General features: G+C 50.1%; 1 protein-coding gene across 3 annotated transcripts in view; it reads left to right on the top strand.

The window, feature by feature from the left end:
* SLC35F3 (solute carrier family 35 member F3) overlaps window positions 1-27106 on the top strand; it is a 245697-nt gene that overhangs the window by 180164 nt on the left and 38427 nt on the right. For all 3 annotated transcript variants that reach the window (XM_087828994.1, XM_087828996.1, XM_087828995.1), the window contains one exon: window positions 5914-6232. In XM_087828994.1, coding sequence (XP_087685120.1) covers window positions 5914-6232 — 319 coding nt within the window. The remainder of the gene's footprint in view (window positions 1-5913; window positions 6233-27106) is intronic.

The following is a 27106-nucleotide window of genomic DNA, read 5'->3' as shown; positions in this document are numbered from 1 at the left end:
GTCCACTGAGCAAGTATTTAATGAGTGGATGAGATAACAGAACCCAAACTGCATTTTGGGGAGATGAATTACACAGGCAAATGGCCATGAATAAAAGCTTTTTTCCAAGCTCCTCACTTTACAAAAGCTATTTAGTTGGGTGGCCAGGTCCTGAATGGGCATATCAATCAGTGGTCAGTAAATGGGAAACTGTTCGTCTGGCCCTCTTCCCCTGGGCAGTCCTGGAAAAAAGGGGAGGGGGCCCTGGTGCCCAGGCAGCTGTCAGCAGTGTCCTGGTCGGATGCTATGAGAGGCACCGAGGCCACTGCCCTTGGACTGAGCCAGCTCCGCCCTTGACGGCTGCGTCCGCCTTGTGCGTCATGGTGGGTGCTGATGAATGCTTGTTGGATGAGTGGCCTAAAAACTTAACTAGTCCACCCAAGAGAAATGGAGACATGTAAGTCACACAGAGACTTATATGTGAGTGTTCAGAGCAGCATTACTCACAGTAGCTAAAAGCTGGAAACGGTACACTTGTCTATCGGCTGGTGAGTGGACGAACACAGTGCAGTGCCCGCCCCGTGGAACGCTACCCAGCCGTAAAGAGGAAGGACCTACTGACACATGCTACAGTGTGGATGACCCCACAGACGTCATGATAAGTGAAAGAAGTCAGATGCAAAGGTCCACACGTTCTGTGAAATATCCAGGATAGACAGACCTTAAGAGAGAGCAGATTTGTGGTGGCCTGGAGTTGGGGGTAGAAAAGGGGGATGATTACAAATCGGTGTGAAGACTCGCTGTGAAGTGATGGAAATATCCCTGGATAGTGGGGATGGCTGCACCATTTAAATCATGAACTTTCAACAAGTGAGTTTTAGGATAATGAAAATTATGCCTCAAAAAAGCTATAAAAATAACTGCAGATCATATTGCTGGAGATGTCACTGGGAGATGTCTCTCATTCTCTGTGCAAAGATATCTCCTTCGCTTTCGGGAGGGTGGGACCTGCCACCCATGGGTGGTCCTTAATCACAGCTGCAGCTCCCCACCTCTTAGACATGACTCAGGTACTTTCTAAGTGCAAACTTCCCCAACACTGTTTCACCGAGTCAGCGAGGGTCCACTTAGCCTCAGGCGACCTTGAAAAAGACATTTGTGTTCCCTTGAAAGATTGGAAGGGCCATTTTATGGGAACTTTACGTTGAAAGTAAACGACTTTCCAGTTTTTCTTGCTTTCTCATATAAACAACTTTCACAAAATAAACATAAAAGGCACCCAGTTCTTCATTTTCTCCGGGGAAAGCAGTGGACAGCTCATGAGATGAAGGATTTGCCTTGGTCCCAGAATGAGTTGGCAGCTAAACCAAACCTCCAGCTCCCCCATTATGCCCTAGAGGTTCCTTCTCCTGAGCAGACATCGCCGCAGGCGCTTCTGCTTGACCAAGGAATGTGACTGCTTCCTGAATCCCTGGCAGGAGAGAGGCATCGAGTGTGATTCAGCAGGTGGCGGGGCGATGCATGGTTCCAGGAAATTGCCTGACTCAGAGGCCGAGCCCAGGATGGAAGCTCATGCCAGGTAGCCACAGAGTGCGCACCGTGTGCTAGAGGACGCTGTTCCTACACACACACACACACCACACCACCCCCCCCCACACACACACACCCCCGTCTCCAAAATGCTCAACAGGGAAGAGTCTGCCTGTCCCCTAGCGCTTCTGAGTGATTCAAGTGGCATAAACAGAGCATTTGGAGGCAACACAGCCGGAGGGAGATGCTTGACTCCGCAGTTACAGCAGCTGTCAGCACAGCCGCCGGGCCAGTGGCTCCCAGAACTGCCCGCTGAAGTGCCAGGTTAGAGTGGAAGGTACAGGGTCAGAAACAGAGGGTGTGCGTGGGGGGTGTTGGGAGTGAGGGTGACAGGTAGCATTTCTAGTCCTGTAGGAGCGGTCAGAGGGCTGGGGCAGGGCGCAGTGTGAGGCTAAAAGCACGGATTCTCGGAGGCAGCCTGCTGTCTGCTGTCTGCCTGACATCAGACTGGACTTGCCGGACTTGCAGTTTAGGGGGGAGGGGAGGCAAGCGCAAGTGTTCTGCACTTGGAAATTTGCGAGGCTCTCGCGAAGGGGCCCTGTCCCCTCAGAATTCCTTCTCTCTGCATCTGGGCCCAAATCAGACAGCTCATCACCAATGACCGTGGGAATGGTGTGCGTGGTGGGATGCATTTGCTGCGTTTCAAACAGAATAAATGCGTCTGCGCACCACCTTTATCACGTCTCTCTCCACGTATTCTTTGGTGTATCTGTCTTACGGACAGTGGGGCATGTGCTTCCCAAATCACAAATTCAGGTTGACATCTGAACTCGCTCCTGTCCCTCTGGCCAACCTGGCTGAATACCTGACCTGCTTCATGCCTGAGCAGAGCGAGATGGAGCAGGACAAAGCTCCCCATCTTCCTCATGCCCTGAGCAGACCGCGTGTCCTCCTGACCCTGAACGTTGCTCCTGTTTCGCTCAGAGCCATTCTGTCCTTCCAGGCCCAGGCCAAGCTTCTGCCTCCTCGTCCACTGTTGCCACAGGCCACGCTGGTGGCACTGCCTTCAGAATTCCCTTTGCAGCCCAGAGCTCTCCATGCTGGTTGTTCTAAAATACTTTCATGGGTCTGTTTTCTGATTCCCAGATAGACTCTCAGTTCCTGAAGAACGGTAGTCGTGTTTTATATTTATTTATTGACCGCCCAGCTCTTGGCCCAGGGCACATGCTTCCTGGGGATTTCCTAGACGGTGGGAATGCTCCCAGGCAGCAGCGCTGTCGGCAGCCCTGTGGGGATTATAACATCCTTGCTGCTGTGCATCCAGCATAAATGAATGCTGGGTGAAAATATGTGACCATGTATGTGTGTGTGTGTGTGTGTGTGCGTGTGCGTGTGGTGCAGACACAAGACTGCAGACAGTGCGGCAGAGTGTCCATAGCAATATCTCTGGGGACTGAGATTAGTATAGGTTGACTATTACTCATGCTATTCAGTATTTTGGAAAGTATCTGTAAAGAATATTTTTAGTGCCCTGGCCAGGTGGCTCAGTTGGTTGGAGCATTGTCCCATCTGCCAAAGGGTGGCAGGTTCAGTTTCTGGTCTGGGCACATACCTGGATTGAGGGCTCAATCCTCAGTTGGGGTGCTTACGGGAGGCAACTGATCAAAGTTTCTCTCTCACATTGATGCTTCCCTCCCTCTCCCCACCCCCTTCCTCTCTCTCTCAAATAAAAAAAATGTGTTTTTAGTTTACATGAGGTCGATCTGGTTGAACAGAAGTTCCAGGATTGAGTAAGGTGAGGAGACTGATACATGATTGTTATTAGAAGAGGCTCAGTACAGGGAGATGGAAAGTTTGCTGTGGATTAGGATTGGGTGTCTGTGGTTCTTTAAGGGTCTATTCCAGTGTTTCCCAGAGTGTGCCCCAAGGGACACCAGTCCTACCACAGGTGTTACATCTCAGTCGCAGGGGAAGCACCCGTTCTATAGCTGCTTTTCAGAAATTCACAAGGTCCACTATTCCTGAATATTCTACAGCGAAGGAGCCCGCCTCTGATCTACCTAGTGTTTTCCAAAGTTTTCTCACCATGGGATTACTTTTCTTATGATACCTGTTAACTGCATTACACCTGGGAAACACTGTTCTATCTTATTTTTAAATAACTGTAGATTTCAGTTCTGAATGTCTTCACTTTGCCTGGGTGTTATGAATAGCCCCTTGGTTAAATAACTGAGAGAGGGTGGGGAAGTAGAGGGTAACTTCTTTAATCCGAACCTATAGGAGCCTTTTGACAAGACAGTGCTACATAATTGGTGGTTTCCTCTTTCAGCGTAAGAGCTACACAGCGTCCGTCATCACTTCATTCTTTAAGTTTTAAACTTTATTTGCTGTAGTGGAAAACCAAGGGGAAGGCAAGCCATGCGCCGTGATTCAGTAGCCCCTCCAGGGTCCATTCTTAAGTGGAGGTTAGAGCAGTGAAACTGCGTTTCATTTCTGCCTGGATGTTTTCTTTGCTTCCACGGTCTTCTCAGTCTTCTCCCTGACAGGGATGCGACAGTCCAGAAGCCTTCCGAGCCCCAGCACTGCCGGAAGAGTATCTCTGTAGTGAAGGTTACAGAGGACAACCCAGAATGCCAGGCCATCAGCGTGTAAACTGGAACTGAACTTGCCTTCAGTTGTGGGGAATCTGCGAACAGGGTCCAGAAGTCCTGGTGGAGGGCACAGCGCAGGAGGGACTCGGCCTGTCCTTGGGCCCCTCTGCTCCCCCGCCCCGCAGCCCGAGACACACACAGACGACTGTTGGGAGCCCAGAGGGTAGTTCAGCATTGGGCTGTCCAAGGGCTTTCTGACTAGGATCCACACACATGAAAAGTAACAGGAAGGGGGAGGTGGAATGTTAACAGAGGTAATGAGGCACAATATGATGGTGACCAGTAGGATCTGGGCCAGTGAGAGACATCCTCTCTCCTTGACCAGCCACGTGAGGCTTGTGATTAGCTTCAGCTACAACAGACGCAGCCAGGGCTGGCAGTCAGTGGTAAGATTCGCTAACACCTGTGCATAATAGACTCTCGAATCAGGAGTTTGCCTCACAGAGTTAGTATGTTCCAGAAAGCATGATACGCAGAACTTCGTTTAGGTTGTTAAAGCTACTTAAAGTATTATTAAGCTCAAACAAAATATGTGGAGTCAGTTTGACCCTCGTGCGTTCTGGGCTGCTCCCCTGCCCCTGTGGTGGAGATGGCCTCCTGGCCCGGGGGCCCGTGCTGCGTGCCAGGCCCACGTGACAGCCAGCACGCTGTCTCCCGGACGCCTGCGTCTGCCCATGGTGCCACCCGGCGCAGGGTACAGCTCTGTTTAAATTTCCAGCTGACTGACACACACACGCTCTTGAATGAAAACCAAACAGTGGAGAATAACGCCTTTCCCACCTTCCCGTGGTCTGTGGGAGCGGAGCAGCCGCAGAGCGTGCTTAGGGCTGAGGCCGGTCTCCAGAAGTCACGCGCCCCGGAGGGCAGTGGCCAAGGCCTCTCATGGCTCCAGCTGCCCGGCTGTGGTTTCTAAGTAACGCTCCAGAGTGGGACTGAAGGCCGCGGGCAGGAAGCCAGTTAGAGCAAATAAAGAGGAGGGGAAGGTCCGTTTTTGCCATACAAGCAAAGCAAGATGCGAATCTCTGCCTCTGTGCCTTTAAGTAACAGACAGGGAGGGGCTTCGGTCCAGGTCCTGGGAACTTTCAGAGGTCAAGGCCTGTGGCCTCCTCAGGTAGGAACCTGGCCCCCAGCACAGTACACGGAGCTGACAGTGTCTGTGTAACAGGACTCCAGCCCGTCTGTGTGTCCTGGGAGTGCTTCCCACAGGCCGTGTGCACGCAGCTCCCCCGTTGGAATGCAGATTCTGAGTCCGGGGTTGTGGGTGGGCCTGCGATTGTGCATTTCCAACCAGCTGGGTGGTAGTGGGTGCCGATGGTGCCAGCCCAGCCCACGGGCCACACGCGGAGGTCAGGATTCTGGAGGATAGCCGCGGCTGGTGTGGTTCAGTTGGTCAAGCATGGTCCTGCGCACTGAAAGGTCGCTGGTTCAATGCCCAGTCGGCACATCCCAGGGTTCGATCCCCAGTAGGGTGTGTATGGGAGGCAGCCCATCTGTGTTTTTCTCTCACGATGCTTCTCTCTCTCTCCCTCTCCCTTCCTCTCTCTCTAAAATCAATAAAAATATTTTTTTAAAGATTCTGGAGGATAAAAAAAACAAAGAAAATGTCCTCTATTTAAGTTTTGTTTCACGAAGCTGCCTCCACCTCTCACCCCCTCCCGGGGGGCTGGCCTTGGCCATGGCTTGGGGCGGGTGCCTGGATCCGGGCGCGGGGAAGGGGTGGAGCCCCGCTAACCCGAGTGCCTTCTCTCCGCAGGGGAGGAGCGCCCCCGGGAAGGCCCGGGCCCCGCGGAGGCCTCGGCAGCGGGCGCAGAGGCCGGGCGGGCGGGCCGCTGCTGGTGCCGGTGCTCGGGGCCGAGGCTCCGCAAGCTGAGCTGGGGCCTGGCGGTGGTGCTGTGCGTGTGCGCCTCCTGGGCCGGCTCCACGCAGCTCGCCAAGCTGACCTTCCAGACGTTCGACGCGCCCTTCACCCTGACCTGGTTCGCCACCACCTGGAACTGCTTGTTCTTCCTGCTGTACTACGCGGGCCACGCGTGCAAGGCCGCAGAGAGGCAGTCGGTGAGGCAGCGATACAGGTAGGGCTCCCGCGGCCGGTGCTCTCCCGGGGCCGGTGCTCTCCCGGGGCAGGTGCTCTCCGGGGGCCGCTGCTCTCCCGGGGCCGCTGCTCTCCGGGGGCCGCTGCTCTCCCGGGGCCGCTGCTCTCCCGCGGCCGGTGCTCCGGGTGCTGGCTCTGGGACAGGCCTGACCAGGTATAGGGCCACCTGATGTGTTAGTGGGACCCACCGAATTCTCTCTCCCCTCGGTGGTGAACACCCGATCCTCCGCCTCCAGCCCCCAGCCCTGGGAGTGCCTTTACAGGAAACAGGAGAGGCTGTGTCTTCCAAAATGGCCTAGGGCAGGTCCCCAGAAAGGGTGGGAGCGGGGCGCTCTGTGGCTACTCCTCTGGCTGGGGAGTCCTCGAAGCCAGGTGACAGGGCGGCTTCTTGTGGCTCAGATGTTCTCTGCAAGGATCTGATCACTCACTCCCCTCCCAACCCATGTGCCTCCCCCTGTGGTTGTGTCTGAATACCTGGCAGTGTGGCTACAAAATCAGAGCGGTGTCTGGACTTTGCTGACCTTATTTTCTCATATGGAATCCATGGTTTGATGTTCCTTTCAAAAAGAGGCTGGGAACTTGACCCGGCCTTTTACCTCCCCGAGCCCTCCTCTGGAGTCACGTGTGGGTGATGACCCTCCTCCTCCTCTGTGCCCATCGCTGGAGCTTGTCGCTGCCCAAAGCAAGGCCTCCGTGGGCTGTGTCAGGGCCTCCTGCTGGCCCAAATTAGGCCTGCTCAGAAATAAAATAAACAGGAAAAAATGCTGGCCAAGGTGATCAGGGAGGCCCTGGAAATGTACCTTTTGTCAGTCCCAGAGGTGGAAAAAAAATTGCAAGTTGAAGGGTCTTCATCCCTTCACCACCTACCAAACGTGTACACTCTAAAATCGCTTGTCCCATCTGCCGTCTGCTTCCAACTTCAAGCCCATTCCGAAGTTGCCCTTGGGGTAGCTAAGAACATAGTTGGGTCTCAGGAGCAAAGAGGTTTGGAACCCAGGTCTAGACGCAGGTCCGAGCCTGGAAATCCTCCATTGTGTCGCTGTACACTGTAGTTGGAGGTGTGAGGGGTCAGACTCGTTTAATGTCCGGAGGGAACTGGACTGGCTCCTTGGGAGGTTGTAAGTCAGAGCACCTCTCTGGAGGAAGGGCTTGGATAAGCTCTGTTGAGTCACGAGCCAGCCTCACAGGTCCCCTTAGGGAAAGGATTCAGAGAGACTTCCAGAGGCAAGTCTTGCAGGAGCCTGGAACCAGAACTGGAACCAGAACCGGAGCCCAGGTCTGGGCAGGCCCAGTGTTGACTAAGCCAGAAGTTGCTAAAGCGACAGTGCACCTCCTCTGAACAGCAGCCAGATGCAGGCTGAGACCAATAGGGTAAGAAACTTTGATAGGGCCCAGGATTGTCCCAAAGGCAAGAGAAAAATAATTCACTATTCAGTAAATGGTATATTTCACAGTTAAGTAGCCCTGAGTGAATTTAATTTGTAATTAGATGTTTTGCCTTTCTCTACACTGACTTGGATCTGCTGTTTCTGTCTTGGACAGAGGGCCAGCAGTGAGCTCACGTGCTCTTTCCTGATAGAGATTTACAAGGAAGAAAGATGAAATGTCCTTTCCCTGCCCCCTGCAACCATGCTGGCTGCAAGAGGGCCTCCCCAAAGCGTAGTGCTGGTGGCTGTCCTCAGCATGTCCCCTGAACATGACCCTCACTTACCTTAGGATAAGACAGTGCTGCTGGCCACCTAGGGCAGGCCCTGACCACTACGCTCAAATAATGCAGAAGGAACCAAGCTCAGCAGTGTTTAAGGTCGAGGTAGGGAAAAGAGAAACGTCCTTGAAGCGGATTAGTTAGACCTAGAAAGACATCAGTCAGTCCCTGATACCAGCACATTGTCTCCTATTCTGGGAGGAATCAAGAAAGGATTCTGGTGCCTGCTTGTCAGCTGGGAGCAGTGGAGGGGAGGGTCATGGCCATAACCTGATCGGCGAAGCCAGTTATGCCGTGCCCGGTCTCTGTAATAAGGCTCAGCTTAAAAGCGTCCTCGTGATTGGGAGCCCTCTTAGCCCTGTGGCTAAGCAGGCTGCTAATTTGCCAGCTACTTGTTGGGTAAGTTGAGTAAGCAGGCTGCTAATTTGCCAGCTACTTGTTGGGTAAGTTGAGTCGTGCATACCACTGGAGGGTGAAGAGAGATCCTTTCTCAAAACAGGGAGAGGAAAATTTTCACATCAGACTTAGGAATTCACGACTCTGTCAGTGATCCAATCGAGAGTTCTTCAAACAGACTCTAGGGTTCCCAGAAATCAACGAAAACTAAAATCACATCTTCCATTTTATGTGCTTTTGTCAAAATTAATGCCAGAGAAGGAAAGATCTAGAGCCGGCCCAGGAGATGTGTCTCTGGCTAAACGTGTTCCTGCAGGGAGCTGGGGTGCACCGTGGGGAGAAGAAAGGCGGAGACCTGCACAGAGAGGGAGGCTGGACAGGTCCGCCAGCCTTCTCTGTGGTCCTCGGGAAGCAGCCACACAGAAGTGTCTCTTCTCCAAGCCCTCCCCACCTAGGCAGCTTCCCCGGTGGAAGCTACAAGTCAGCCAGAGCAGAGAGAGGGAAGCATATTGCCCAGCGCAGAGCTCCCCACACCGCACGCCCCCGGCTCGCCTGGAGCTTGTCGAAGGGCCGACACCGATTCAGTAGGTCTGAGTGGACCTGAGATTCTGCTTTCTTAACAAGCTTCTGGGGGTGCTGGTGCTGCTGGCCCACGGGCTGCACTTTGACTGGGGAGGCCCTGGAATTGTTGAGTCTCTGCTGCAGGTTTTTTAAAATGCTACTGATCTGACCAAATGTAGGAAGCAAGACCCATGTACCAGGTAGGATGACAGGTGACTTGCTGGGGACCCTGAGGTGGTCTGAGCCCTGGTCCTCTGCCAGTTGTGAGGGAGGGGGCCCTGTGGGCAAGTCATTTCAGCTTTGGGTGCCTCCGATGCTCACTTGTAAGTGGAAGGTGATGGCCAATGGCTGAGCACAGAAGGCGGCTGTGTGATCGTGTGATCACATGAGACACCATATGTGCAAGTGTCCGATAAACTGGGAAATGCCTAGATATGGGAGGAGCCACACTGCGTCGTGGCATCCTCTGTGAGTGATATTGAAGGATGTACCCATGCCTAGGTCACCAGCTGCCTTGTGGTGCCTATTTAAACGACATGTGGGTTTTCAAGGATTGCTAACCCCGTGGTGTCCGCAGGTTGCTTTGCCTTGGAGGTGTCAACACGGGGCCCTGCTGGCTGCACAGGGCACCCTGGCGCTGCCTCATGACTGGTGCTGCTGCTGGGAATGGGCATGAATGTGAAAATCCCAGCCCAGCTGTCCTGTGGTTGCCCCACTTAGGCCCTCAAAACATCCTGGAGAAAAGCTAGCTTCTCCCTTTCCCCAGATGATTGACACCCAACCCTCATCTTCCCTGTTCTTGGCTGGCAGCTGGCCACAGGGATGCCCTAAGGGAGCAGCAGTGCCCAGGACCTGGGAGGGCTCTGGCCACAGAGATGCCTATGGGTGTTGGACATACAGATGTGGCCTGAAGGGGCTCAGCTCCCTGGAGCCTCCTGCACAGCCAGGTGTCAGGGAGAGGCGCAGGGAAGAAGCTGTGCCAGGTGCATGGCCCTGGAGAGGCTGTCGAGGGCAGGGGTAATGACACACAGCCTCCTAGCCCCTCTGACCCTGCTCAGATCCCAGAGGCAGCCACCAGCAGAACCGGTCCCGGCAGATCTGGGGCAGTTGCACAGGTCTGAAGCCTTCCAGGAATTTCCACCAGCAGTGACCTCTTTTCCTCAGCAAATGCTTGTACCTGCTATCACATGGCTGCCAAGAAAAGTGAATGGAACAGTGGCAACAGGTGCTCACCTCCGCCTTCTGACAGCTTCAGGCTCCTGGAAGCTGGGCAGTTCATTCTGTTTCAGAAACGCTGAGAAGCATCGGAGCCCAGGAGGGGAGGGCAGCCTTGATGCCTATAAACTTACCTCCTCCCAGGGCCCTGTGTGTGTGTGTGCGTGTGTGTGTGTGTAGACACATGGAATCAGGGAGGGGTCTTGTAGCTGTAATGTTCAAAGCCTGAGGAGCAGAGCGGGGTGGTTGCAGTCTGGTGGTTCTTTTTGGAGATGTTATTTAGCATCTTTTCTGGGCAGGGCACTAGGGACACAATTATAAATGGTCCCTGTCCTCAAGGAGCCCACAACCCAGTAAGGGAATCAGACAGACGAACAAGGTCAGGGCTGTGCAGGGGGCCGGGAGAGGCCCAGGGATGGGCCCTGGGCCAGAGGTTTCTTATAGGAAATGACCTGGGAACAGTCTCTTTAAAGATGAGCAGTTCGCCCTTGAGGTGCTGAGTTCTGGGCAGGCAGAGAAGGTGGCGCCTGAGGGAGCTTGGACTCAGTGTAGGAGGAAGCAGGGCGAGGCGACAGAGGGGACCGGGAAGTTAGGCAGGAGCAGACCTGTGGCCCTCCACACCGTGCAGAGAGGTCTGACTGCCCTGTGCACACTGCGGAGCAGGCGCAGGATCTGGGCAGAGCAGGGAAGTGATTGGCCTGGACCTTTAGACCTACCGCCACTCGAGGGCAGGGCTGTGGGGTGTCCCACTCAACAAGCCTTCCCAGTGTCTGTATGTCCAGGGCCTGTGGGCAGGTTTGGGCGACATGGGTGTTGTTACAGACCTGAGAAGCTCATAGCGAGTGCAACAGAGACCATATGAAAACGGAATGGATGTAAGGAGGAGGCAGGCACACGTGCAGCTTGGCCAGCACAGGGCCCAGCAGGCCTGAGGACTGAAGTCAGACCGAGGCCGGGGATGGGTCTTGGCACTGGATCGAGGGGCCAGGGACTTATTCTCTAGGCCGTGGGATGCTCTGAAGGTTTGGGGGAGAGGACTGAAGGTTTGAGGAGAGGACTGATACAATCAGAGCTGCTCCTAGAAGCAGGATTGAGAACTTTTGCAGAGCTGATTACAGATGTCACATCAGAAGTGGAAAGACTTCTGGGTTTTTGGTTCATTTCTCTGTTGTTGTTTCTGGGAGGCACCTAGTCCTGAACAACAGCGAGAACTCTGACTGTGGGTCGTGAAGTGCTCCAAAGCCGGTCTGTTGTGTTAACTGCAGCTGCTTCCTCAGCCGCAGCAAATTCCTGTGCTGGTGAAAAGCATTTCAGACACATTTTCTCACCACACTCAGGCATTCTGGAAATTGGGGGAAAACCTCCTTTCCAGGAAACATTGGTGCGTGTTTCTCAGGCCTGTTGTGAAAGCTGGGGCATCGCCAAGGCAGCCCTGATTAGCGACGCCCCAGCGCGTCCCTGCCTTTTCTCACCCTGAGCCCAGGCACCCTCGGACCTGCTGCTTCGCCAGCAGTTCTTTATCTTTTTAAATCCTCACCTGAGGATATTTTTCCCATTGATTTTTTTTTTAGAGAGCGTGGAAGGGAAGGAGAAGGGGAGAGACAGAGAGAGAAACATCAATGTGAGAGAGACACATCAGTTGGCTGCCTCCTGCATGTGCCCCGACTGGGGCCGGCGATCAGACCTGCAACCCAGGTACGTGCCCTTGACTGGGAATCGGACCCACGACTCTGTGGTGCAAGGGCCGATGTTCTAACCACTGAGCAACCCTGCCAGGGTGGAACTGCAGTTTTTAATTCAGCTTTAGTCTTCTGCTTGCTGGTAAATAATGGCAACAATGGGTGAACATCTTCATGCCAGGAGGTTTCCATCAGGCTTGCTGCTGAGACCAAGCACCTCCACCTCCACACATGCCATAGACACGCACACGCGCCCACGTACCCACCTGAGCAGCAGGCGCACAGTGTGGTCCCAGGAGAGCAGGTAACCAGTGCTCCACATCTAACTGGGAGGTCATCAGGGCCCAGTGTCAGAAAGGGAAGAAATGAGACGGGGCAGCTGACATAGGTCCAGATGTCTCTGCCGAAATGATTTAAGATATTATTTGAAATATTACAGGATGCATCCGTGGAGAAACAACACAGAGCCTTGGCCTTGTCCCTCGATGGTGACACTGCCTTCATGCGTTCAACGAGATCTGCACTGCCCTTCAGGGTCCCCGCTCTGTCCTGTCATTGTATTCACAGTTTCCCTCGCTTGTTCCCTCCACCACCACCATTGCATCTCAGTTACACAGACCCTGGCTTCACGCAGTGAAAGTCAGCGACAACCAGGCACCCCGTACACGAGCCCAGAATATCCCACAGTGATTTTTCAGCTTTCGCTGAGGCTTATGGGCACAGTGTGTTCGCTCCTGGTCTCCTCTGTGCTCCTGCCCTTCAGCCGCCATGCACCCCGTTAATGAGGTCTCTGTTAATCCCTGAACAGGTACAAGGATTTGTTTTTGAGCCCAGCAGCCTAAGGAGGTTATGCGAATTAACCTTATAATTTCAGAGCATGTCTGATTTAGCTCGGCGATGTTATGTCACCACGGACGGTCTCATTGAAATTTTATGAAAGGCCGCTTCTCCCGCTCATGTTTGTGTGCTTGAAGAATGCAGCCGTTTGGGTAATCGCCATTTCAGTGTGATTATGCCTCTTTGGGGGTCAACTGGCCCAGGCTGGATGCACCGACATCCAGCATTTAGTAACATTTTTGGCACAAAGTGCCAGGGTCCCTGTGAACTTGGAGGCCAGTGTCACAGTGGCATAGCAGGTTTAGCAAGGAGGGATGGCCTCCCCGAGCGAGGGTCCTTCGGCCAGTGGGTCTCAAGGGGCAGTTAAGGTTCATCAAGTCAGACAAGGGAGAGGGGCTCCTGGGCACGGTGTGCGGGAAGGTGTGGAGAGGCGAGCGGGTGTGTTTGGGTGGCAGGAAGGAGGCACGCTGCTGATGTGGCCAGAGGTACAGGCCTTACCCCATCCCACCCAGCTAATAGTGAGCCATTTCTTCTTTTCCTGCAATTCTTTTTTTTATTTTTTAAATTTATTGGTGTTAGTTAATAGGATCATACAGGTTTCAAGTGCACATCTCTATGATACAAGATCTGTATATTGCACTGTGTGCCCACCACCCAAAGTCAAATCATCTTCTGTCACCGTATTTTGGGCTCCCCACCCCCCACCCCCAACTGTAACCACCATACTGTCGTCTGTGTCCATGAGTTTCAGTTTTATATCCCACACGTGAGTGAAATCGTATGGTTCTTAGCTTTTTCTGACTGATTTATTTCGCTTAGCATAATGTTCTCAAGGTCCGTTCATGTTGTCGCAAATGGCAGTGTTTACTCTTTCCGTATGGCTGAGCAGTATCCACTGTGTCTATGTTCCCATCTTCTCTCTCCAGTCCTCTGCCGCAGGACACTTTGGCTGTCCCCATGTCTTGGCCACCGTGAGTAATGCTGTAATGAACCTAGGGGTGCATATATCTTTGCTAATACACATTTTCTAGTTTTTTGGTTATGTACCCAGGAGAGGGATTGCTGGGTCATATGTCAGCTCTGTTTTTAATTTTTTGAGGAGCCGCCGGACTGTCTTCCACAGTGGCTGTGCCAGTCTACATTCCCGCCCGCAGTGAAGGGGGCTCCTTTTCTCCACGACCTCCCAACACTTGTTATTGCCTGTCTTTTGGTAGCAGCCACTCTAGCAGGTGTGAGGTGGTATCTCGCTGGAGTTTTTGTATTTCCCTAATAGCTAGTGAGGCTCAACATCTTTTCATGTATCTGTTGGCTGTTTGTATGTCTCCTTGGGAGAGGTGTCTGTTCGGGTCCTCTGCCCATTTTTTAATTGGTTGTTTGTTTGGGGTTGAGTTTGATTAGTTTTTTATATGTTTTGGATATTAACCCCTTGTTGGAGCTGTTGTTTGCAAATATCATCTCCCGTCTGGTTGGTTGTCTTTGTTTGTTGTTGGTTTCTTTTGCTGTGCAGAAGCTTTTTAGTTTGATCTGGTTCCATTCATTTATTTTTGCCTTTGCTTCCCTTACCTTTGGGGTCAAATTCATAAAATGTTCTCTACGACCAAGGTCCATAAGTTTAGTACCTATGTTTTTTCAAAGTAATTTATTTTTTCAGATCTTATATTTAGGTCTTTGATCCACTTTGAATTAATTTTTCTACAAGGGGACAAACTGTAATCTAGTTTCATTCTTTTGTTTGTGGCGTTCCAAGTCTCCCAGCACCATTTATGGATGAGACTATCTTTTCTCCAGTGTGTGTTTTTGGCTCCTTTGTCAAAAATTATCTACTCATATACATGTGGTTTTATTTCTGGGCTCTCAGTTCTGTTCCATTGATCTATGTGTCTGTTTTTCTGCCAGTACTATGCTGTTTTGACTATCGTAGCTCTATAGTATTGTAACTTCTATAATTTGAAGTCAGGTAGCGTGATACCTCTGGCTTTGGTCTTTTTTCTCAGGATTGTTTTGGCTATTTGGGATCTTCTGTGGTTCCATACAAATCTGATGATTTTTTTGTTCTATTTCTTTAAAAAATGACATTGGTATTTTTATGGGAATGGCACTGAATTCATATATTGCATTGGGTAATATGGCCATTTTAACTATATTGATTCTAACAATCCATGAACACAGATTATCTTTCCATTGTGTCTTTTTCAGTCTCTTAATAATGCTTTGTCGTTTTCAGTACATAGGTCTTTCAAATTCTTTGTTAAATTTATTCCTAGGTATTTTTATTTTTCTTGTTGCATTTGCAAAAGGAATTGTGTGGGGGTTTTTTTTCATTTCTTTTTCTGAAGTATTGCTGTTAGTATATAGAAAAGCAGTGGATTTTTGTGCATTGATTTTGTATCCTGCAGCTTTACTGTATTTGTTTATTGCTTCTAATAGTTTTTTGGTGGAGTGTTTAGGGTTTACTGTATACAGAACCATGTACTCTGCAAAAAGTGACACTTTTACTTCTTCCTTCCCAATTTGGATGCCCTTTATTTATCTCTCTTGCCTGATTGCTCTGGCTAGGACTTCCAGAACTATTTGAATAAGTGGTGAGAGTGGGCATCCTTGTCTTGTTCCTGATCTTAGAGGAAAAGGTCTCAGTCTTTCACCATTGAGTATGATATTAGTTGAGGGTTTGTCATATATGGCCTTTATTATGTTCAGGTACTTTTCTTCTATTCCTATTTTTTTGAGTGTTTTAATCATAAATGGTTGTTATACTTTAGCAAATGCATTTTCTCTATTGACAAAAATCATATGATTTTTCTCCTTTCTTTTGTTAATATTGTGTGTTTCATTGATTGGTTTGCATATGTTGGACCACCTTGTGCCCCTGGGATGAACCCCACTTGATCATGACATATTACTTTTTAAATGTATCGTTGTATTCGATTTGCTAGTATTTTGTTGAGGATTTTTGCATCTGTAGTCATCAGATATTGGTCTGTAGTTTTCTTTTTTGTGTCATTCTTGCCAGGTTTTGGTATCAAGGTTATGTTGGCCTCATAAAATGTGTTAGGGAATTGATTCTTAATCATAGAATGAAAACTAGTAAGCCAGCTCACAGACATATTGAAAGGTAAAAATCTCACCACATTCAGGAAAAAGATCATCTACGTAAAGATCTCAGAAGATAAAAAAGGGACTTTGGAAATTCTCTTATCCAAATTATCCATGTTATCAAAGAGGCCACAGATGCTCAGAGAAGGGCATGAGACCTTTGTTCTCTTCAGTCCCAGACCTCCACAGAAATGCTACCAGGAAAGGAACGGTCAGCACTCTTCCCTCACATGAAGGGGCATGAGGTGTGCCTGGCCGGGCGGGTGACGGAGCCAGGATGCTGCTGACTGGTGCCCGGGCACCGTGATGAGAGGCTGAGAAGGCGGGCTTGCCGTTACGCAGCTTGCGTGCAAAACCCGCTTCTCCCTTTAGTTGACTGTATAGCCGGAGGGTAGTCACCACAAGCTCTACGCCTCTCGCTGCTTATCTGTCAAATGGAGACTCTGGTACCCACTTCTAAGGGTTGCACTCGGGATTGCTCTTCTAAACTCTCACAGCTCCTGTGTAGATCTTGTGTTTGAACGAAATAGAGTTAAATGAAGTTTCAATAAAGTTAAATCGTGTACATAAAGCCCCAAACTGAGCTTCATCCAGAGGGTTCCTGCCCACCTTTGGTTGACTCTACTGTGAATCCCAAAACTAACATAAACCCTGGCTCCTGCTCTCTGCAAATCATAGGATGATGATGGTGGGGGTAATGGTGATGGTGGTGGTGTTGGTGGTGGAGATGATGATGATGGTAATGGTGGTGATGATGATGACAGAGAACATTCCAGCCACATGACTGAGTCTTTCACCTCATGAAGATTCAGATAAGTCGTGTTGCCAGTCCACGTGGAGCTCACAGCAGAGAGGACAGGATCATGCCCTGTCATTATTTTGGGCTGTTGGGGAGGGGGCCTTTCTTTGCAGAGGTGAGCTTTGAACAAGTTGGACAGTAAAGGAGCAGATAACTCATGGGGTACATGCCATTGCCATGTCATTCTAGATCATGAGCTGAAAGCAAGGCAGAAATGCAAGGTGATTCATTTGTCTAGAAAGCAATGTCCTGTCGAGCTCTTGATACTATTTTTGTTCTTTTTATTATTGATTGATTTAGAGAGAGATTTGTTGTTCCACTTACTTATGCATTCATTGGTTGATGTTGCCAGGGATCGAACCCACAACCTTGGCCCATCAGTAAGATGCTCTAACCAAATGAGCTACCTGGCCAGGGCCTGGGTTTTTTTGGAAAGCTAAAAAAAGGAAGGGGATGCTGATACTGTGCAAAATGCTAAAGCAGAGGTGCCCTTGTCATGTCACTTTTATTCCCCTGGCACTATGTTTGCCTTAATTATATCAAACTCTTAGCTGGATTGGAAGGGCCGACCCTGTCCATAGGAACAGGCATTATAATGTCTTCCAAAGCACTTACCCTCTTCCTGCCCCTTACAAGTGAGCACATGCTAGTGTTGTGCCCACACCAGGCCCAAGAGATATGAGAGGAATGACACCACGTGGCGGAGGGAAGGGGGCTTGCTCAAGGTCTCAGATCCCACTTACAAGCTGTGTGACTGGGTAGGTTATTTATAAATTCTCATGTTTAAGAATGGGGCCAATCATACTGATTTCCTCAGGCCAGCTGCCAGGTTTGGGGTACTCTGAGTCACCTTGTCCAGAACTTTGCCATCGGTCAGCGCTGCACAATGGTCCCTGCTCCCCCTGTTGCTGGAGCGAGGATGGCTGTGGTTGTGTGGTTAAGTGCAGTCCCTGTCCTGACAGCCGTACTGCACCTGCCAGGTTTCTTTGAGCTATTTTATTTCTACTGGGGCCACAGAGCAAAGGGACTTTCTGGTGTTTGTATTTTCCTCCTGCATTTTTTCAGTATATTACATTCCTCATAGGCTTTCCTCAGCTAAGGAATTGAGAGCCCCTGGGAAATGCCATCACTGGAAATTGTTATGCCTGATTTTTAAAGCAAAACCAAACCAAATCCTCTTATACAGACAGTGCCTGTGCTGAATGCTTCACAGAGTCGCCACAACACGTTTTACATACTTCAGGCCTGAGCCAGAGCAGACTGGGCCACCCGCCCAGACACCCACGGGCCAGTCCTCCCCTCCACCCGCCATCTAAGCCCCTGCAGGTCTGGGGCTGAGCCGGCTGGGGATCTGCAGCTGAGGATCCCTGGGAAATTTCAGATGTGTTTTCTGGGTAAGTCATCATATCCTAAGAGAAACCCCAGCTATTAGTGGGTTCCCTGTGTCTTGGGACCAATGGACCTGGTCCTGCAAAGCTCTCGGTCATTGAAAGTGAATGTTGGTTTGATGGCCACACCCCATTCCATCTAGTTGAGTTTGTCACAAAAGACAAAAATCAGATTGGTCAGGATAAGCTGCCTCTTGTGATGTGTGTGCAAATCCTATTCTTGCGCTTCCTGGATCTTTTTAAATAGAGTTATCATAATTGTGTTTTCCTCCTGGGCTGTTTTCTGCTTTAAGTAGAGCAAAATCAAAGTGATTTGTGTACTTAATGTAACATTTAGGAGGACACTGGGATCCGTTCTCGCTTTTCTTATCTTAGTACCGCACTTTATGACACTCACATTTAATGAGTTACTCTCAATCATACATACATTATTAATTTATAACCAAATAAATTAAAAGCACTGGAAGCTACAGCTCCCTTGCTGCAGAAACACATCACACCGTTAGATCCATTTTATGCTTTATTTTGCTGCATGTTTCTCTTGGAAGCATGGGAACTTTTTCAAAGAAAGGCTTTAAGTGCTTCCCCAACAGAACGGGGACAGTCTTATTAATGTTTCATTATGAATTAGTGCTGGGGGATTGGGTCTTTCAGATGCATTTTGGTTATTTTTAAGCATCTGGTTTTGTGAAAGTTGGGTGAAAGCTGATGTGTTTAAGCCCAGCTCAAGGAATGTTCTTGTTTCCTAGTAAAGACATTTTCTCCCATTTAGGGAGCAGAGAGAAAGATCCTTTTGGGGGCATGTGAGGCTAAACAGATCTTCCTTAGAGAGGCAGGATGGAGCCCTGTAGGACTCCTGGCCACGCCCCTAGCTCCCAGGAGTCCTAAGCAAGCCCCTGTCAGTCAGTAGCTTTGAAATCTTCCTGCAGCAGAGGCGGGGCCTCTCTGAGGTCCCTGCTTCTCCTGCCACCATGCAGGCTTGTTGCAAGGAGATTGAACATATCTCCCAGCCCTCCTTCTAAGTTGGGCCAGGTAACTTCTCTCCCAACTGACATGTGTCAATCAAGGTGGAAGGAGCAGGTGGTATTTCCCACCCACCTCTTCCCAGCTCCCCTGGTTGAGGCACAGGATTCCCGGGATCCAAGGGAAAGCCCCTCACACAGATGGGGAATCACCACGTGGTGACATGCCACCTGTCTTCCAACAACATGACTCACAACTACACTTCTGTTGTACCAGCCTCTGAATTGAGGGTTTGACACAGCAGTAAGCATTATGCTAATTAACATGGTCCCCATCCTCCCACCCCAGCCCACAGAGTTGGAGTTCACCTAAAAACCTACATCCTCAAACATGTGCCCTTGGACATCCTCACTACCCAAAATCTTCCATGTGGCTTTATGTTTATTCTGAATGTAAGAAAAATGTTAAAAGTATATCTGGACAAAAAATGGCAGCCTCTTAAACATAGGACAGGGATCATGTCTGTCTTACTCACCTGCATGTTCCTGGCATCTGGCTAGTGCCTAGCACAGAGTACACACATGGATTCTGGAAGAAGACTGGGAAAGAGGGAGGGAGGAGAAGGAAGGCATTGTTGCATGATCAACATCAGTATTGCTGTCCTCACTGTCAGAGCAGACTAGCTGAGACCAGCTCTCAGAAGGCACTGCCCATGGGGACAGCCCTATCCTTACAACAAGCCATCCCCTACTGTCCAGAACATTAAACAGATCCAATTCTGAAAGAGAGTGCTTTAGTTATAAAGCAGTTTTAAAAAAGAAGTGTTAAATTATCAGACATTTTTTTGGAAACTGGTCAGGACTGAAATTAGTAGACCGCAGCTCAGGGGGATGCCCCTTTCTGCTGTCTGATTGAAGCCAGAGTAAAAACTCATCTCATGAAGGTTCAGTGTGGCATTCAGATTGGCTAGATTTCACATTCTCCTAACACTACACCCTCACAGCACCCCAGAACAGAAAAATTTTGGGAATTTCTGCAAATATTTAAGCTGCTATTGTAACTGAAACCAAGGTTCAGTTGCCTGTCACCATGAAAGCCAAACTCACAAGACAGGTGCTGGTAGAAAAGGAAAGAGGTTTATTCAAGTGCTGGTTACCTGAGGAGATGGGGGACTCTTGTCACAAAGCCCATCTCCCCTCTCAGTGCAGGTAGAGGTTTTTATAAGGAGGGAGAGAGAAAGCAGAACAAAGACATCAAGGGTAGGGGGTCGAAAACTTCTCTATGTGCAGACCAGCACAGTCCATTCCAGTAAGGACCTCGAAACTGGTCAGGTGATGGTCCAGTGTGTGTCATCCTGGTCTTTGTCATCCTGGTTCTCCAACTGAAGGTCAGCAAATCTCCTGGAACTGGGAGGACTGAAGGTTGAAGTCTGCATGCTCTGAAGTTAGTTTCTAGGATTCTTATATAAGCATGCTGTTTATCTACAAGCTACATGTTAGTCAGTCAGCATTTACAGAAACAGTGTCAAAAGAATAGTGGGGTGGGTTACAATTCCCCACTGTTACACTGTGAGACAGGATTTTATGTCTGTTTAGTTACTATTGCTATTGCTATTTAACAAGCTACCCCAAACTTAATGGTGAAAACATCCCTTTGTTTTACTCTGGGACTCTGTGGCTCAGGAATTCCGACAGGGAATCAGGGATGGCTTTTCTCTGCTCCATGGTGTCAGGAGCCTCCTCTGGGGAGATTTTCCAGATGGAGTAACACAGCAGCTGGAGGCTACAATCACCTGGGCATCTTCCCTTGATGTCCAGCTGTCATCTGCTGCCTCAAAGGGGGCTGCCAACCTAAGCACCTACACAGGGCCTCTTCAGGTAGCCTGGGCTTCCTCACGGCATGGTGGGCCAGGGTAGTCAGACTGCTGTCCTGGTGTCTCAGAGCCCCAGTGTGAGTGTCTCAGTAGACAGGAGGCCTCGTTCCTTTTAGGACCTAGCCTCCAAAGTCACCAGTGACATATCCACTGTACACTTTCTGTCAAGCCTGCCCAGTTTCAAGGGGGATACAGATCCAGCCCTCAATGGGAGGGTGGCAAGACCTCTCAAGGGAGAGTTAATGGAGTGGGAGGTGTTGTTGCCGCCACCTTTGGAAAATACGATCTGCCACAACATCTACAGTAAATACAGTGGGCAGGAGAGTGGCTGACCCGCCTCTGTCAGAGAGAGGACATGTCACCGGGCTACACAGGCTTGGGGTCTGGGAAGCAGGAGGCCTAGCCGCTCTGGAGGAAGATTCTACCAGGGAAGCAGCTGGTCCTCAGGGGAACTGTATGCTAACCTGGGGCAGAGGTCAGAACCCTGATCATCTCCTGAAGCTGGTGGACTTGGGCCTGGCTCACTTATAAGCCCATCTGGACCCCTACGGGGTCTCCAGGTTCCAGCTCCACCCCAGACCTCAGCTGCTGCCTCAGCCATGTGCTTTCTCTGAGAAGCAGGCCTTTATCAGTAAAGCAGAAAATAATATTAACCAGGACAGAGAAGGCTAATAAATGTGATAATAAATGACTCCGAGAGTGGAGCTCGGCTCAAGCTGCCAGATAACAGGAACAGAAACACGGGGTGCTTGCTGCCCAGGTATCTCCTTGATATCTTGCTCTGCACTGATTTTTCCCCTCTAAATGTAAGTTATTTTTATGCAAATAATGCTGAAGGACCACAGTATTAGGAGCCACTGACAACACAGCCATTTACAACCCAGGTCACATCCTGTGGCGCACTGAGCTACCTGGAGACGTGGCATTAATAAACCAGGCGAGTCAGCCACTCTCCTGCCCACTGTATTTACTGTCCAGCTAAGGCGTGAAGAGGACTCTGCTCCCAGACGCGGCAAGGACAGCGGAGCAGCATGTCACCGTGGCTCTGTGGGTTGACTGCGCTGAGAACAGGGGCCTCTGTTAGCTGCCCTGAGTGTTCAAGTCCAGCTGAGGGATAAGGCTGGACGGTGGCGCTGTTGTAGGAGCCAGGGCAGGGCACAGGACAGGCGACCGACATGGCAGGATGTCATGGTCTCCATGGGGCAAAAACCACAGCTGAGTCCAAGTCCTGGTAGCAGCTCCCAGGGCTGGAAACCACAGTGTAGGAGCAAATGCAGTGCAGGGCCGGTGCCTGTGGCGGCTCCCTGATAATCCCCAAGGCTGCGGCCTGGAACGGAAAAGGAGAGAGAAATATAGCAATGCCTTTAACTTTGTCCTGTGATAGGTTGGTTAGCTGGTTGATCAGCTGATTGGTTAGTTGGTTGGCTAGTTTTTGGTTTGAGGGTGTTTAACCAGGAAATGCTGTCCAGAAAAAAGACACAAGAACAGCTTTGTTCCGAAGGCTCTGATCTGTCTCCCGATCACATTTCCGTTCTTGATCAGATACTGAGGCCCGACTGTAAGTCTGTACCTGCCGAAGCACCACACCCCGGCCCCGGCACCAAACCCTGTTCTTTTGCTGCCACTTTGGTGAAGTAAATGTCACCCCACACCCCTGCCCCTTCAGAGTCATGGACCCCCACTCAGAGTGAAGGCCAGGTGAGAGCATCCCCTGGGTGACCACAGCGTGGATTCAGACACGTGTGACGTGAGGTCTGGCTTCTCCTGGCAGAGGTTTGTACTTGTATCAGGAGGAGGGCGGAGCGGCTAGGGCTGGGGGCGAGTCTTAGGGGATGTGCCACAAGCAAGCAGTCCCCGTGGGTAAGTCACAGTCCCTAGGTACCTGCAGGAAGTCGCTGACGGCCACGAGGCACTGTGTATCTTCCAGGGAGCGGCAGGGCGAGGCTGCGTGGGTCCGAGGTCAGCCACACCTGCAGTTCTTCTAAGAGGGCTCAGCTTCCCCTGCACGGAGGGGCCCACCCTTATCCCCGGCTCCAACACAGGCTACTGTTCTTTCACCTGGCTTCCCTTCCTCTATGTTCCTAGCTTCTCTCCTAGTCCCCCTGTCCCATATCGAAGCTTCCATCCCCCCAGTGAGAAAGAGGACTCCCTCACGTCCTTTCCCGTCACCTGTAGCAGGAAGGCAGCCCACAGGCGCACCTCACATCCAGGGGACCTCTTGGGCCGGAGAGGTGCCCCTCCCGGCCCGTGGGTCTCAGCAGTTTCCTGTGGTTCTCACCTCTTGTGGTGAATTTGGCAGGCTTCCCGGTGGGGGCCTCATGCCCACCCCCATCCAGGTCGCAAGTGCATCTGGCATGGCATGGAGGTCACAGTCTCTTGGGGTCACCCCGCCCATGTGCCGTGGGTTGGGGTAGCGAGTCTGTGGGAAGGGAGATGGCCCGGCCCTGGCCTGGGCCCCGTACTGGTCCGATCAGGTTGTGAAATTCCCGGTTTTACTGCAGAACTTCTCAGTCTTCGAATCGTTCACGGGCACCTGGACCTGAGAAGCTGCACAGACATGGAGCGCCTCCCAACAGTTCATCTCAGAGGTGTTTCCTGTTGACTCTGACACATGGGCTGACACTCTAGGAAGCACATTTGTGCAGATATTTAAGTAATTATTCCAAATAAACTAAGAAGTAGATGGACCTCTAAGCTAAAAGGAGAGTCATATGTGGGGGTTGGCGAGCCTGGTGGTGGCAGACGGTAGGGTGCTGGGCTGGGACAGAGGAAAGGCGGAGAGGAGGCAGGTGGCCCCAGCAGAGGAGGCGGAGATGGCCCCTGCTTCGTACAGGAGACCAACTCCGGAGGGAACACGGAAGAGCACTGGGCTATCTCAACCTCTGGCTTTGCTGGATGCCTTGTTAAGCTAAAGTTGGTCCTCTGATAAATCCCTGGCCACCTTTAGAATAATTTCGCTGCTCAGGAGGGAAAGGAAATAACCAGGAGTGATGCTACTGGACCAGTAAGGAAAGCAGCTCAGTGAGTGAAGGTTACGGGGACACGAGAGGGAGCGACGGTGTCATCCTGAGGTTATGGAAGGTGGGTGTGGAGAGGCTTTAAGGGGACATTCGAGTTTGGCCCTTTGCCCCTTTAGGCTAATAGTGGAAGTAACAACTACATAGAAACTATATGAAAGAAAAGAGCCCATTTACAAGCTCAACCAAAACCATTTTAAATCCCTAGTAATAAACATAACAAAATTTTATAGGACCGCTGTGAAGAGAACATTACCTCTCCTTAGACTCAACAACATAAAAATGTCAAGCCTCCCAGTGTTCATTTCTGAATTTAATACTCTCCCAGTAAAACACCAAAAGCTTTGTTTTAGGATATGGACAAGTAAACCCTGAAAAAAAAGAGCGGTGCAGGGAACAAGCTGTTCTAGGGGATAAACTAAGCCAGGAAGCCTTGGGGGTCAGAGCCGTGTGGAGCTGAGACGTGTTATGAACACATATATAACCGGCACATAGAAACCACCAGAACATCAGTGTGGAGCTGACACATGTTATAAATGTGTATAACCAGCAGGTAGAAACACACCAGAACATTGGTGTGGAGGAGACATGTGCTATAAAGATGTATATAACTAGCATGTAGAAATACACTAGCACATCAGCGTGGAACTGACACGTGTTGTGAACATGTATGTAATTGGCACATAGAAACCACCAGAACATCAGTGTGGAGCTGGCACATGTTATGAACATGTATGTAACTAGCATGTTAAAATGCACCAGAACACCAGCAGCAGCCCTGAGACACAGAGAGCTTTGGCATGTGACACACGTGGTATCTCACACAGTGAAGGGAAGACCAACTGTTTAGTCAGTGACTGAGACGACTGGGAAGCCACCTAGGAGAAAAAATAAATTTGACTCATACCTCCTACTCTAAGCCTAGATAAATGCAAATGGATTTTGGTGTAAAACCTGAAATTTTATGAGTATTAGATAAAAATATGGGATCATCCTTTCTTTTACTACCTTCCTTTTATTTCCTTTCTCACTGTGATGCAAAGTACAAAAAAATTAATCAATTCTTAATAAAGCTACATTTCTTTAATAAAGCCGAACGACCAATGCTTGGCAAAAAATAAAAATCACCATAAGAAAAATGAAAAGAACAAACTGACAAACTGGGAAAATATTTGCAATTCATATTATAGATGAAGAGTGAAGCTCTCTCGTAGTAAAGAGCCTTCACAAATCAACATAAAAATGCCCAAGAGCTCAAGAAAAAGGTGCTAAGTATGTAATGGGTAGTTCCCGGGAAAGAAAACGGAAATGGCTCATAAACATATGGGGAACTGCTCAGTCGCACTCATTGTGAAAGAAGTGTGAATTAAATCTGATCTTTTTACATGTCAGGTAGACAAAAAAATCAGTTAAAAAGATTTAATGATAGACTGCGCTGGCAAAGCTGTGAGGAAACAACTTGAATGCGTTGCTGGTGGAGTGTGAATTAGTAACCGCGATGCAGGGCCCGGCGTGGAGTAGTGCCCGTCGCAGTCACAGTCGCTTCCCCGCTGTGACCCAGCACTTCACGCCCAGGAATTTACATGAGAGGGTGACAGGCCGGCATGGACCGTGAAGTATAAACTGGGAGCATTGCAGCAGCAGCTGTAATTAGCTAAAGATTAGAAAGGACCTCAAGCACTCGTCAGTGGGCGCCGGCTAAAGAGGTTCTGGTGCAAGTGGACAGTGGATGCGCCTCAGCCGTAAGCGGGGAACAGGGGCTTGTGACCTGTGTCAGCTAAAGCCACCACCCCCCCAACCCACCTCCCACCTCTCTGCCCTCAGTTCCCCTCTAAAGCACCATTCCAATGCCGAACGAGCTGCCCACTTGTTGAAAAAGTCTTCACAGATACGAGCCCCACTTCCCTGCAGCACGATAAGAGCAGCTGTGGCTCCTACGTGGCTTGTTCGATGACCCCGTGTAAGGGAAGGTGAGCGGACCTGGCGCTCACATATGCGGTGTTGGCAGGATAAATCAGTGCCATGATTTTGGAGGACAATTTGATAGTGTCTATTAAAGTTTTAAATGACCATTAATCCATCGATTCCACTTCTAGAATTGATGCTGTGGACACCTGCATGTATAAGGACGTTCGCTGCATGCTTTATAGCTTGGCCCTGGGGCTCTGGGTCAGTGTTGAGTGACAGTAAGAAAGCAGCTCCTAATGCCTACTTCTGCCCAGGGGTTTGTCTCTTTACCCTCAATGCAGCTCAGCTGTATGGCTAATTTTAGCATCAGGTGACTGATGCTAAAAGAAACACCAATTGCTAGCTGGCCAGTGACAAAGAAGAGCCCTGGTGATAGAAACCAGAGCCTGTGACCTTGAATTCAGTCCTGAATTCACAGCCTTCTGTCCTTCAGGCTACAGTCTAGAGCACTTGTTTCCCAGCGGTGGTTCTGTGGTACTCAGGATGTTAAACTCATCTCAGGACGGAAGCCAAGAGAGTCTTCACGGGTATGTTCAGTGGCCCCATCACCAATGACTGTATCATGAAGACTCCACTGCACCAGGCAACACCATCACTGTGGGCGGGGTTGGATATTAGCCTGTCATGTATTATTTTGCATAACGGTGATTTTCAAACCGGTGTGCCACAGCACACTAGTGCACTGCAAGAATTTTTAAAACATGCAGTACCTGACTATTTAGTCAGGGGCACTGACCTCTTTCCCCTTAGGTTGTCCAATAAACAAATGACAACAGCCAGCACAACAATAGCCGTCCAGTGTGAATGAACCAAAATTATACTTTTTTTTTTATCAGATCAGCAAAAAATATATTTTTGGTGTGCCACAGAATTTTAGTAATCGGTTTAGCGTGTTGAAGAATTACCCAGGGCGCTGGTTCAGGCGTGGGTTCCAGGTTCTGCGTCTAGACTTTTGTGAACCTTCTGCCCAGCGGTCCCTGGGCTCTGAATTTATAGCAGGTGAAAGGCTGCTGCGGGCACTCAGCAGCGAAATCTCCCCATTCCTCAGTATGTTCTCACTTAAAGAAAAGAACTCCGCCAGTTTAGACTGAAGGAGTGGCGTGTTCCACTTATAATTCAGCTTCAAATCTGTTAGTGCCGCCTGTCGCCACTAAACCAATAAGCAGAGACGAGGCTGAATCTTTTATGAGCGTTTATTAATCAGACAGCCGGCAGTCTGAGAGAGCCGCAGGTATTGGCACCTTGAAAAACTGCTCTGACATCTCATTTCAACCAAACTCTTATATAGGGTTAGTGGGTGGGAAAAACCTAAAGTTAGTGAGTCCCCGGGTCTGCCTCCTTTCGGGGTCCTTGCAAAGAC

This window comes from Miniopterus natalensis, chromosome 21 (genome assembly GCF_054644295.1).
Source record: "Miniopterus natalensis isolate mMinNat1 chromosome 21, mMinNat1.hap1, whole genome shotgun sequence".
Taxonomy (NCBI): domain Eukaryota; kingdom Metazoa; phylum Chordata; class Mammalia; order Chiroptera; family Miniopteridae; genus Miniopterus; species Miniopterus natalensis.
This window is presented reverse-complemented; position numbering and strand designations above follow the sequence as displayed.